The following is a 13,030-nucleotide window of genomic DNA, read 5'->3' as shown; positions in this document are numbered from 1 at the left end:
AAAGTGGGACAAAGATGAAGATGAAGGTGCTCACTTGCAGTGGAGTCAACGATAGGTATTACCAATGATGATGAAATGCTTGGTGAGGATGAGATTGGTTAGGATTATGGTGGTAGAGAGGATGTGGGTGATGGTGGCGAGAATGAGGACGAACTTGTTGAGGATGATTGTGTTGAGGGAAGAATTGAATATAGTTGATGGTTGATGGATTCATACATGGTGAGGAAAAGAGGCAATTTCAAATCTAAGATTTGGACTGAATTCATAAAAGTTTGTGTGGATGGTTTAATTGTAAAAGGACAATGCAAGCACAGCAGTGCTCAGATTACTGCCAAGCGTGGGGTAGGAACTAGTGCAATGGCAACTCACTTGAAGAAATACAAGTTAAAGAAAAGAGTAATGAATGTTGTAAATTCGCTCAATACCACTATTATATCTTTGGAAGGAGTTGCTTTGAAGGATTGGAGGTTTGATCACGATGTCTCGAGGAGAGTTGGTTTGAATGGTTGTCTTTCATGAGCTGTCACTTTCAATAGTAGACTATGATGATTTTCGAAGGTTTGTGTCTAGCTTGAATTCAGTCTTCCAGATGGTACCAATGAGGGCAATCAAGGTATTGATTTCTTGAAAGTATTTAAAGAATATAAATAAGCTTGATTATGATAATTTTTCGGAAGGTCCTTTGAGACTTTAGGTTATTGACAAGGAACCTCCTTGTTTGAGCAATGTCAAGATAGTACCATGCTATCCTTCTAGTTCTATTACAACTTGTAACTCAGGAATGCCAACATATTTATAGTTGTATTTGCTGGTTGCAAAGTTGCAATACATCTATATTGTTCTTTGATTTTTTTTTATGCTACTTGCTGTATTAGCAAGGTACATTCCTCAAATTTTATGTTGTATAAACAATTCCTTTCAGTAAATTATATTAGATGTAACTTAGTCTACTTCATTGAACAATTCCTTCATTAAGCTATAAGTAGGCAGTGACACCTAAGATTAAAAGAAGAGGACTAGAAGCGCATCACGGATAATGGATTTAGTTGTTTAGTTTGTGATAACTACTTACTGCTACATTTCATCTTCTATTTTTATCCATGCATTATTTTGTATTTCTTTGAAGGTTACTCATGTCTCTTCTCTCATTCGCAGCTATGTTATTGAAATATGTTAGCTCAATTAACTGTATGCAGTCGAGATTGTCCTAGTTTTATGATTTACTATCGATTAAGCTCGATTTCACACCATACCAATGAAATTCCAGATTATTCACTTCATACCATCGCCGCTGCATGACGTCTATTTATGCTCCGTTTGGCCATAAGAAAAGTCCATTGTACCCTTGTTTTGTGGGTTATGAAATTTCACTCTACACCACTACACTAAAATAAGCATATTGAAAATTTCACTCTATACAACTGCACTTCATAAGTTTACTCTATACTAGTGGAAAAAGTTCACTCTATACTACATGTCCACCAATATACACAGATTAATTTTCAGACTGAACAAACTGCAGTTCATGTTGTTAAGCTAAAAACTGAACAAAAATAATAGTTGTTAAGCTTAAAACATAATGACAGAACAAAAACCATTCTCCACAGCTCATGTTTTTAAGCTGAAAACTGACAGAACAAGCCCCAATAGGCTATATGAAAAAAAAATGAATGAGACTAAAAGACACTATTGATCCTTGGAAGAGGCTAAACCCTGTCTTGAAATGGAACTGGCAAAATCTAAAAAGGAGGTACGCTGAAAGCTGCTTCAAAACCTAAAGGTGATGAGGTTCGCAGAATAGAAGAGCTGGATAGCATCATATATACTGAACAAGTTGAACTAAATAGACTCACAAAATGTTCCACGAAAATTAAAGATCAGGCAAGTATTTATAGCATTGTTGCTAATGGAAACATGCTTTGCCTCCTTAACTTAGTTACCTTATCGTATACCAGGCTTCAGAACTTCAGCAAAAAATTGAAAATGTTGAGGGGCAGGAGCTCAAGGATCAAAAGATTAAAGTTTCCAACATCCAATCTGTAAGTATATGAAACCGCACCTTTCCTTCCACTGCTTCAAGCCTGAAGAGCAGAGGAGGCGCTGTTCACGGCTCCCTTGCCACGGGCGTCGTCTCTGCGGCTGCCATCGCCATGGTCCCCCTCTCCACGAGCATCGTCTCTGCAAGCGTCGTTGCCACGGGCACCAATCTCATAACCAATGTCATCCCTATCATCCGCATCATTGATGTCGTCCTCACCATAGCCTGCGCCGCTGACGTCATCCTTGCCGTAGCTCATCTCCATTTCAATTTGGGGGACCGAGGGTTCGGGCGAGATTGGCAAGACAAGGGTTTTGCGCTTTATTCAACCGAGGGCAAGATTGGTATTTTGATAATGTTTGACATGCTAGTTCACAGTAACATCACGATAATGGCATGACGCAAAAGCTTTTTGGATTGGCAGTGGTACAAAGTGAAATTGAACTTTGTCGATGGCAAATCATCAATTGGGGTGCCATACAGTCAATTTTCTCGAATTTGTTTGGCTACATGAAGATTGTCTTCCCTGGATGATAGTTGGTCTCTCCTATTTCATATTAAAATTCTAAAACGACATAATAATCTATTGATGTGTTATGTGGATGCCTGTAGAGATGAGTTGCATCACTAACTGAAAATGACTATCAGAAACTGTACTATTTGTGCAGTAGGATAATACACTGCTTTGTATTATTACCATTGCTTTGCTTATCTTTCTCCGTTAGCGGTGGACAAACGATTTCCACATTCCTGTGGTTCATGTTCATTGAAGATATAGATTGACGTGGCTTTCGAGTAAATTTCATTTCATCATATGGCTGAAGGGATTGCTCCAAACCAGATTCAGCTTGTCATGCTTTTCTTTTAAAATTTCTGCATCTAGCTAGCCATGCTTTGCATTGCATGTATGCATGCATGCCTTCAGACATAAGTGTACCTTGATTCACTGGGTCAACAGCTTTTTTTTGGGGGGGGGGGGGGGAGCACGTAAGGTAAAATGGTTTGGCATGTGTCTCACCTCCCTCTATCTCCTCTACTCAGACTACTTCACATGTTGGAGACCAAACATGCCTGATGAGATTTGATAATTAATAATTAATAACCATCATGAGGTAAATAAGGTATGTGCGGATATTTTAGGTAATTTATCGTGTTCTACATCTACACTATATCTAAATTAGGAAAGAATCCTCTAGGTAACACAATCGGGAAAAATCATGCTCAAGAATTTGAGTAGGATATCTTTCTCTCCTCGAACCGACTATATAAGGAGGGGAGAAGGCTACAGAAGACAGGGTGTGAAAAACAAGCTAGAAGGAGGCCAAAAGGAGACAGAAAAAGAGAAATAGAGGTCAGATATAAACAAAATAACATATTAAGATCCACAACAGATTTAAGGCTTAATTAGTCTTATCTTATAAGAGATTCATGATTTAGAATAGGTGAGAAGTCTCCGAGGTTCAGAAGAATAGATCTAGAAACACCCCGTTATAATTTTCTCATAAGATTAATCAATGCAGCATATGATATATAATTGTTATCTAAAGGAAGGTTCGAACCTGTATAAAATCGTATATCCTCCACTATGATATATACAGTTGATAATAAATTATCTCTATTTAATTAAGTATTTGTATAATTAACTTTATCAATCATCGACAAGATATAATGGAAGCAACACCAACACCGCTAGTCAAGAAAGCTGGACTGAGCATGGTGGTACAAAGGAAGGAAGCAAAGGGAACCCAGAGACTGTCTCTACGAGAGTATGTAGAGCCAGCATGGTAGTGTGGTTATCTGTACCTATCTATTGAAGTTTGGGTAGATTTACATTATGTGAGATTCTAGCGCCCGCACGTCCAATAGATCGGATGTTTTAACTGTCTGTTGCAACATCGAAAATTGACGTATGTAGTATTTAAAATCAATATTTGCAACATAAAAAATGCACCAAAATAACACACAGATCTGGACCCAAAAAATTATTCAATTGAGTTAATTCCTATATTAGTATTTTCAATGTTTTATATGTTCAAATTTAATGTTTTAGACGTAATAAATTTTTTTTACAGAAGTTAATTTCGTTTATTGCACTCAATTCATGCATCAAAATAGCACGCAGATTCAGAAAAAAAAAACCATTTGGGTTAATTCATATATTTTCGCATCTCCAATGTTTCATATGTTCAAATTAATGTTTCAGACGTTATGGAAATTTATTGCCACAATTATTTTTGTATGTTGCATTTAGTATCCGGCGTCCAATTTTTTGTTTATCCTTCGGACGTTTGGAGCAGAGCATTACCGTAATCCAACGGAGAAATCCAACGGTAATGCTTCCACTCGGGCGTCCAAATCCAACAGAGAAATCAGACGCCTTGCTCCCGCCGCTCACTAGTTCTTCCTTCTGGCCTATCGCTCATCCAAATGAATTTGTTTATTTCAGTGTGGCAATGTAGCTCATCCTCTCCATACACAACTAACACTACTTATCCCTATCCTGCCCAAGTTGCTATCGTCCAAATATATCTCCGCCATTGCCTCCCAAGCTCCCAGATCCCCTTCCTCCTCCTAGCTCGTAACCTTGCGCAGCTCCCGCATGCAGCACACTGCTCCCACGTACAGGCTGGCTGTGGGAGGTGCCATATGAAGCAGCTCATCCAGATTGGACCACTTGCTGCCACACACAGCACCGACGACCTCACCTTGGGAGGCTACCCTAGCGAAGAAGTAGCGGGTCATGTCACCCTTCTTCCCCCGGTGCACCACCTTTTTGGCTTCTCCACAATGTCCCCATGCAAGTACCTCGTCCCGGGTGTTTTTTCCGTGCCCATCACCCCGACCAACGATCAAGGCATGAGCTAGAAGTCACCACCGTGTGACTTATTTGTTCGTGTGTGTTTGTCATAGAGATTTGTTGCAGGAGACGTCGATTTGGGTCCAAGCTCATTGGTTGGAGAGTTCATTGGCTAAGGAGGAAATGGATGGTGAAAGTTGCAACATATGATTAAGGATGTTGTATTTTTCGATGTTGCATCAACCTATTTAAGATGTTATGATTACTGTTTTTTGATGTTGCAATATGTGATTTGGGATTTTTTTTTGCGGGTATGTGATTTGGGATATTACAACTGATGATTTCGAATGTTGCAGTATGTGATTAAGGATGCTGCAACAGATAATTGGATATGTTGCTACATGTGATTTGGTTGGACTGATATTGCATTAGGTGCTTTGAGACATTACAATATGTGTTTTGGGATGTTGCAATAGTAACTTTTGGATGTTGCGGTTGTTTAGGGTGGTTGATGTTGTATTTAGGGGTGGGAAACTCGATTTTATAGATTAGGATCTTTCTCATGCTATTTTTTAAGTGGGATTAGTCAAGAAGTCGATCTCACCTCATTTAAGATCTTCTTCATGAGCTCAAGATCAAGTGACCTCATGAGAGTTTCATCTAAAAATGTTACATGCAATATGGAATGATGTTGCAGTGGATTTTTTTTTTCTGAAATCGAATGCATACAATAAGCTATTTTGATGCATGATTTTCAATGTTGCAAACATTGACTTTCGATGTTGTAGACGCTATTTTTTGACATTGCAATAGATCGTTGGAGTGTCCGATGCATCGGAGATCCGGGTGCTAGTAAATGTCCTTTCATTATTTAGGGATCTTTGACCATGGTGATTACGGATAGAGAGAGCAGGGGTGGAAGCAGAAGAGATGATAGGAAAAAGTGGGTACTTGAGGTTGACACGTGGATCCTATTATGTTTTGCTTTATATTTGTGCTACGTCAACATGGTACTTTGCCACATATGTGCTATGTCAGAAAAAAACATGGTAGTTTTGCATGAGGGTGTGATTTGTAACGGTATTGAAAATTAGAGGATACGTAGGCCCTGAGAAGCTGAAGCTGCCAGAAGCTCCCCCAAACAGGCTGATTGCTGAGGAGCTTTTCTGAGAAGCGAAAGCTGGTTTCTGGTGAAATGAACTAAAAGCTGAAAAGCTGACTGAGGGTAGCTTTTCTGAAAAGCTGGTATGCTGAGAAGCTAAAAATTAAGTCCATAAGCCAAACCGCTTATCTCAGAAGCTATAAGCAGCTTTTCAGAAAAGCAGCTTTTCAGAAAAAGTCCATAAGCTCCAGCTCCCCCAAACAGAGCCGTAGTGAATAGTTTGTAATTTTTCGAGGGGTTGTCATTTTAGAAAATTGCACCTATGACCACTGAGCCTGCATGGTTATCTCACGACAACCTTAACCTTGCAGATTGCTTTGGCAGGCCCCTAATCTTGTGCCCCAACCAAACGTTTGGGTAACGGACCAGGCTGAGCTGTCAGCAAACCAAGCCCACTGAGCAGCTGATGTGTGCGGCTGGAACCTGTGCATGAATTTGTGCTTTGTCCTCCTTTTGTTCTCATGTGGCCTCCACCAAAAATGCAAAGAAGCCAAACGATTGTTGAATGTGGGTATTGAAGCATCAAAATATGCACAGGAAACCGATGTATAAGTTGGACAATCACAGACCATCAGTTGCACAAATAATTTCACCATGCGAAGGGCAGTTACAAGTCTTATCTCCAAAATTGAAAATCAGTACCCTGATATTGAGCAAAATCCACTAACCAAAAAAAAATTTGAGCAAAATCCAAACAAATTGTTGCCACCAAACCCTACCTTTGGCATTCATCAACCCTACTGCCCTATAGATTGGGGACGAACCACCGTCTTAAAGCTGAACTGGAGCTCTCTAGGGGGCTATTTGGTTCTTGCCCTGAGAAGTAAGACAAAATTTGGCCACCTTCAGGAAATTTGGTTTTCGTTTGGATCAATACCAAAATTTGGTCATGTCTTAAAAAATTTAACCAGCTAAATTTTCCATAGCAAAGCTAGATAAAATTAAAGAGCGTGAGTAATAATTTACTAATATAGAGCGGTATTACTTTAGCCACAATAATACCATGATGAAGTTTCAAAATCATGATACTTTGAAGTGTGGTCTGATAATTGATATACGCATGCACCCAAAAGGCTAGACCCTCTACTGTACAATAACTGTTATCACCTTAGCCGTATATAATTTAGTCACTAGCAACATAGGGCAATATGATTCATATAGATATATGCATATACCCATGTTTTACAATATATTTAGCCTTTTTTCAGAGGCACAATGAGACGACGATAGTGTCATGACCGCTGCTAGTTGAATGATAGGTGACGGAGTGGTGGATAGTTATGAAGGTTATAAAGACGGTGATACAAGTAGACCGGAGCCGACAGTGAAGCCGATCACCGATCACCAGCTCCGGAGGGGAGGAGGAAGGAGTAGAGGACAGAAAACAAAGTAGACGTCCTTATGGCATCTTCACCAAACTCTCGAAAAGTTAAAAAGAAAAGGAGAAAGCCTGAGAAACAGCAAAGAAGAAAAGTACCTGGCCGCACAGAAGACAGCTACCCCGAAACGCGGACTGAACATACCTGTGACCGACGAGAGGGCCCCACGCACTTCTTTCCCACTCCCACCAGAGCAGAGTGAAGAGCTAGCTCTCCTCCGACTCCGAGCGCCGCCGTCGCCGCCGCCGCCGCCGGAGCTAGTGACCGATGGACGGCTTCACGACCTCGCGCCCCGCCTCCTTCGTCCTCTGCGCCATCCTCTCCTTTCTTAACCTCTTCGCCTTCCTCCTTGCCGTCGGCGCCGAGCGCCGACGCAGCACCGTACGCCCGCCACTTCTCCCCCCCTCTCCTTCGATCCCTCTCTATTTTCTCCGCGCCCAGTGCTATGTGGTGTCGCTGAGATCTTTTCTCTTGCTGCAGGGGAAGGTGGTGCCGGACAAGTACGACGAGCGGTCCTACTGCCTCTACGACACCGACGCATCCACGGTCTACGGCGTCGCCGCCTTCTTCGTGCTCCTGCTCCAGCAGGCGATCGTCACCGCCGCCACGCGGTGCCTCTGCTTCGGTCCCGCGCTCTCCTCCCGCGGCTGCGCCGTCACCGCATTCGTCCTATCCTGGTGCGTGCATTAAACCCTAGCCCCGCACCTAAACCCCCTTTCTTGCCCTTTGTTCTTCCTTCAGTGATTCGAATGTGGCGTCATGGGTTGATCATGCGTTCCGGGTTGCAGATTGGTAGGGTAGATTTGGTTCGATTTGGGTGACATTTGCTGCTAGATAGGCAGTGAGCAAAAAACGCTTGCGGATTTGAGTGTCGCATATCTGATAGCCATAATGATTGCCTTTTGGAAGCGTGATTTAGACGCAGGTTGGTCCCTTATGATACTTGAAGAATGAAGAGATGGGGGCAAGAGGTTCTGGATGCTTTCGGTAGTAGTTGTTCTTGCCTCGCTGACTGAAAAAACTGTTATTTTCTTATAAGTTTCAGACAAAACATACTTCTTTTGTTGGATCCTTACCTCCTAGTGGAAAGTTTTGGAATGCACCGCTTATTTTCCATGTGCTAGAAAGACAGTAATGCGCTTATAGGTGAATCGATTAGCCGACATAGGTGTGGTGTTGTTTATCAGTTTTGGCTTTTCCATTAGGGCAAATGTAGTGGAAGGGCTATGTAGCCTTTGTATAGCGAGCCCTCAACAAATGTAGAGAGAATTTTGACACAATCACTTGATAATATAGTATATGTAGTTTCGAAATCCTGCGATGAAAGTTGCCAACACTAGGATATTTATTGTTTGGCTTATCTATTAATAACTTTGGATATATGCTTTGAATTCATTCTATGCATAAGTCTCACTCTGCTGGTTTAATTATATGGATCAGTATTCTACAAGTCACTATGTGCCCAAATTCTGAATGGTTTATTTATCAAACATTCATATTCACATTGAGAAGACGAGTACAATCTCTTGGTCTAACATTGTAAAATGAGTTTTTCTCAGGCAGCATGTTCCACTAGAGTGATTAGTGGTTGTTGCTGCATCCAAATTTATCTCTTTATAGCAATGGATTACATATTATCTCCATTTTCCGAGATAGCTTCTCCTGCCTAATCCATGCTTTTGATATGTATGTGATGATACCTTCTGGCTGCATGTTACTGAGTTCCTTTGATGTGTCTTCAAATAGTTTTTTTTTCCTTTCGAGTAACACCTTTTATTCAACGCATACGATTTGTGATTCAAGGGTTTGAAATTTATAAGGAATGTTTAATGAGGCCTTATCATTGTTGAATTAATAAAACTTTAAGAAATAGTTTTCAATGTTCAGTATTCAGTTCCAATAACTAATATTTTTCCCCTCGAGAATGATAAACAAATCTTACTATCCATTAATATGCATCTCAATGTGAAAACCATGAATTGCCAATCTTCGTAACAGTGGTCTTTTGTCACATTTATAATCTCAGTCGCTCAATCCAGTTCAGCTTCATCCTGTTTGGTGGAACTGCAATTAATTTATGAGCTTTTTTCAGTAGTAGTCTTTTCCATAGATAGTACATAATGTATGCCCCAAACCCTTTTCTTGTTTGGTTACAGATTATTGAACATTCTTTGTTATGTACTGCGCATCTTTTTGTGAAATCAAGTACCACAACAAAAGATTTTGAATGTTTTTAATAAGAGTAAATTTTAAAAAAGTCGTAGTTGTAGAAAACCCCAAATTTCTTGGCTAGTGGCACTGAATTTCAGGTTAGGGTCATAATTCATAAGGTTTCACAAAACGGTACCCTAATCAAGTTTGTCTGCATCCGACCAGGCCCATGGCATCCCATGGGTCCTTGACGGCTGGATCTGCATTAGAGCTGTCCTTCGTTTTAGATCAAATCAGCCCGGTGACCTCTATCCCGAAACTGGCAAACTGCAGTTTGGTTGAACAGAGGTTTTGTGAAACCTTATGTATATAAAGCCTGAGGTTAAGCATCAGTAGCGAAAAAAACCTAGGTTTTCGGCATTATGATCATAAAACAAGTGTTTTCTCTAAATTTTACTCGCAATAATCAATTCTCCATATTCTTTCTCCAAAATTCTTGTATTCTAGACTATGTCTAGAGTTAACATATTCGCGGTTCACCAGGTTCACAGTATACAAAAGTAACATTCATTAGGTGGCAGCCCTCTTCGGTACGTGAACCCAAGACGTGATTTGTAAACCTAATTGTTCTGGTTTGCTCCAATCCGATTCTGAATATTAAAGCATTGATTGGCAGTCTTTCATCTACTAGTATTTCATTGTTCTCTCAAACATTATCTTTGCTTCATGCCTTTCTTGAATATCATTGATTATTTCAGAATTCGATGTCACTAGTGCTACAAGAATTACCTCAACTTTTTTTGAGTTAATTTTATTAATTTCGTTTCTGGTCTCCTTTTTGGCAATCTGAAGACATTTATAGTTAGTTTAATTTTTTTTAAAAACTACCTTATATGGCTGTTTCTTTTTTAAAAAGAATAGTAGCTGTAAAGAGTTCACTTTTGCAATATATACCTGCCTACTGCAGAACCTAATTGGAAAGTGTAAACTTAATTGTTCTGAAATTGAGCAAATGATGTAACCTGGGGAAAAAAAACTTTAATTTATAAGGTCAAACATAGATGTTAGATTCCATCGTTCAGTTGGTTTGGCTCTTTGGAATTGGAAGATTTTGTGGATTGACAGGATCAGATTAGCTGATTTTGTTTCATTGTCACGTTTGTGCTGGATTTTATGTGATCGGAAATTACCATTTGAAAACAATTTGATCATCCTTCTCATTGGCATGTTTTCTTCTTGTTCTCAGGTTAACATTCCTCGTTGCGGAAGCTTGCCTTATAGGAGGATCAGTGAGGAATGCAACACACACCAAGTATTTAGGCTACTACATGAAGCATGATTTGGTCTCCTGTGCCGCGCTTCGCAAGGGAGTCTTTGCAGCTGCTGCTGCGATGATGGTCATCAACCTCTTGGCGTCCCTATTGTACTACTGGAGTTACTCGAAAGCCGCAACTGGCGGGTTCATGAAGCACCAAAATGAGGTTGGCGTGGGCATGACTGATTACGGTCTTGACAAGGGTGTTTCTGGGCCCTGAGTTGGCATCTTGTTGCTGTGTGTGTGCACTAGGGGTCATACCTACAATCTACTTATCTTTCAAGTGTCCTGTACCTGAAGCTCTGTTGTGGCTCGACACAGTGAATGATACCAGAATTGTACTTTAAATATGCTCTAATATGTGTGAAGTCGGTGGTAATGTTATTGTATAATTCATGAGTTTTCTGAAAAGTGTGGTAGCCTTAGCTGTCATTATGCTGTTGTGCACTACATAGCTTCTTCTTGAGGCCCAGAGCTCCTTGCATCACAATACAAGCATGCAGTTGTACATTGGGTGATAGTAACAGCAGAATGTAGACTGCTTCACTTTGAAGTTCTTCGATGTCATAGCATCATTCATGGTACTAATTTTTGCCTTAAGTCGACCACTTAAATAGCATCTGTTACACATACAAGACCGTATGCAGTGGATCTTTATTCGCCACTGAAAGATACTTCCGTCCTAAAGTCCGAAGCGTACATTACATGCTGACATTTACTCCACATGAATAGTACAAAAGCATTGATCTCAAATCATCTATGAGATAAGATGAATTTGTGAGATACTCACCACCAAGGCTAGGTGGATGAAGAGAAGGGTCGTCGTCGATCGCTCCAGATTGAGGTAAGGATGTGGGCACGATGGTCAGCACAACCAAACGAAGCAAGAGGAGGGTGCTCCAAGAACACATATTTTTCTTGAGGGTGCTCCAAGAACACTTATTTCTTCTGGTAGCCATCTCCCTCTCTATTCCACCACTACCAAGGCTATAGGGTGGCAGCCAATGGAGCCCCAACTCAAGCAATAGCATTGGAAGGTTTGAGATGAGATGAGCTCTCATCATCGTCCATATTGGGGATATTGTAGGGGCAATACTGACTGAAATTGAAATAGCAATAAATTAATTTTAAATGTTCACAATATAGTTCAATAGTTCAGAAATAGTCAGTAAATCTAGTAGTAACAAAGGTGACACAATAAAAGAAAATTGTCACATAACAGTTAATATATACTCAAGTCGGCTATAATATATACTCAAGTCGGCTATAATATATTAATTAATTTGTACCCTAGAACTTCGGAGGGATGCTGGATGGCGACCCCTAACAATGTCTACGGCTAGGGCATTTCCCCTAATAGCACCCTTCAGCCGCTGGCCCTGAGGTCCTGAGGGGTCAACGATGCAAAGGGAACTAGCTCCAGCCCAGCCTCAAAGCCAGGATATCACGAATAGCTTCCTGCCCTTGCTGAACCTCTCAGTGGTGTCTGCAAGTGACGGTGATGAGGCTTGATGAAGATGGGATCCGGAGCTCCGCGACAAGGCTGACAGCGAAGCCGAGGGGTGGCGAGGCTCGGCGGGGATGGTGTGTTCCGGGGTCCTGCAACGGTTTTTGAGGGAGAAGTCGACGAGGGAGCCGAGGGAGGCGCTGCGCAACTCCCTCTTTGGGTTGCCGCCGTGAGGCTTAGTGGAGGAGAGACCGTCCGAAGCTCAGCAGTGGCGTCTGTGCCCAGCAGCAATCGCCAGAGGCGCAGTAGACGTCAAAGCCGAAAGATGGCAAGGCTCGGTGGAGGCTGCACAGTTTCAAGCCTAGCGACGGTGATGGAGGCGAAGCCGATCAGGCTGAGGGAGGAAGTGAGCGACCCCCTCAGTGCTGGCCGTGGCAAGGCTCGACGAGACGGGGCCGTTCAGAGCTCCATGGCAGTTGCCAGAGACGTAGTCGATATCAGAGCTAAAGACATCGAGGTTGGATGGAGTCAACGTGCTCCGGAGCCTATGCTGAGGCCGGAGGCATAGTAGACGTCAAAGCCAAAGCCTATTGAGGTTGGATGGAGTCGACGTGCTCCGGAGTACGAAGGACGCAAAGGCTCGGTGAAGACTGAACGGTCCAGAGGCCTGGTGACAGGGAGGGAGGCGGAGTCGATGTCACACCCTGATTTTCAGATTTCTCAATTTTCTAAAATTTTCCA

The 13,030-nt window shown here is 41.5% G+C and overlaps 1 protein-coding gene across 1 annotated transcript; it reads left to right on the top strand.

Annotated features, from left to right (window-relative positions):
• Positions 1 to 7,453: 7,453 nt before the first annotated feature.
• LOC133896500 (uncharacterized) lies at positions 7,454 to 11,274 on the top strand. The gene is made up of 3 exons (XM_062337129.1): positions 7,454 to 7,757; positions 7,857 to 8,053; positions 10,774 to 11,274. Exons 1-3 carry the CDS (start codon positions 7,644 to 7,646, stop codon positions 11,060 to 11,062), a joined length of 600 nt encoding a protein of 199 aa, XP_062193113.1. The 5' UTR covers positions 7,454 to 7,643; the 3' UTR covers positions 11,063 to 11,274.
• Positions 11,275 to 13,030: the final 1,756 nt, after the last annotated feature.

This window comes from Phragmites australis, chromosome 16 (genome assembly GCF_958298935.1).
Source record: "Phragmites australis chromosome 16, lpPhrAust1.1, whole genome shotgun sequence".
NCBI classification, from domain to species: Eukaryota; Viridiplantae; Streptophyta; class Magnoliopsida; order Poales; family Poaceae; genus Phragmites; species Phragmites australis.
The sequence above is the reverse complement of the archived record's forward strand: the minus strand, read 5'-3'. Positions and strand labels throughout refer to the sequence as shown.

Excerpts from the sequence above, each read along its gene's own strand:
- LOC133896500 (XM_062337129.1), top strand. The coding sequence starts at position 7,644 with ATGGACGGCTTCACGACCTCGCGCCCCGCCTCCTTCGTCCTCTGCGCC. Across the intron at positions 7,758-7,856 it reads CCGAGCGCCGACGCAGCACC|GGGAAGGTGGTGCCGGACAA; the intron begins GTACGCCCGCCA and ends CTCTTGCTGCAG. Across the intron at positions 8,054-10,773 it reads ACCGCATTCGTCCTATCCTG|GTTAACATTCCTCGTTGCGG; the intron begins GTGCGTGCATTA and ends TCTTGTTCTCAG.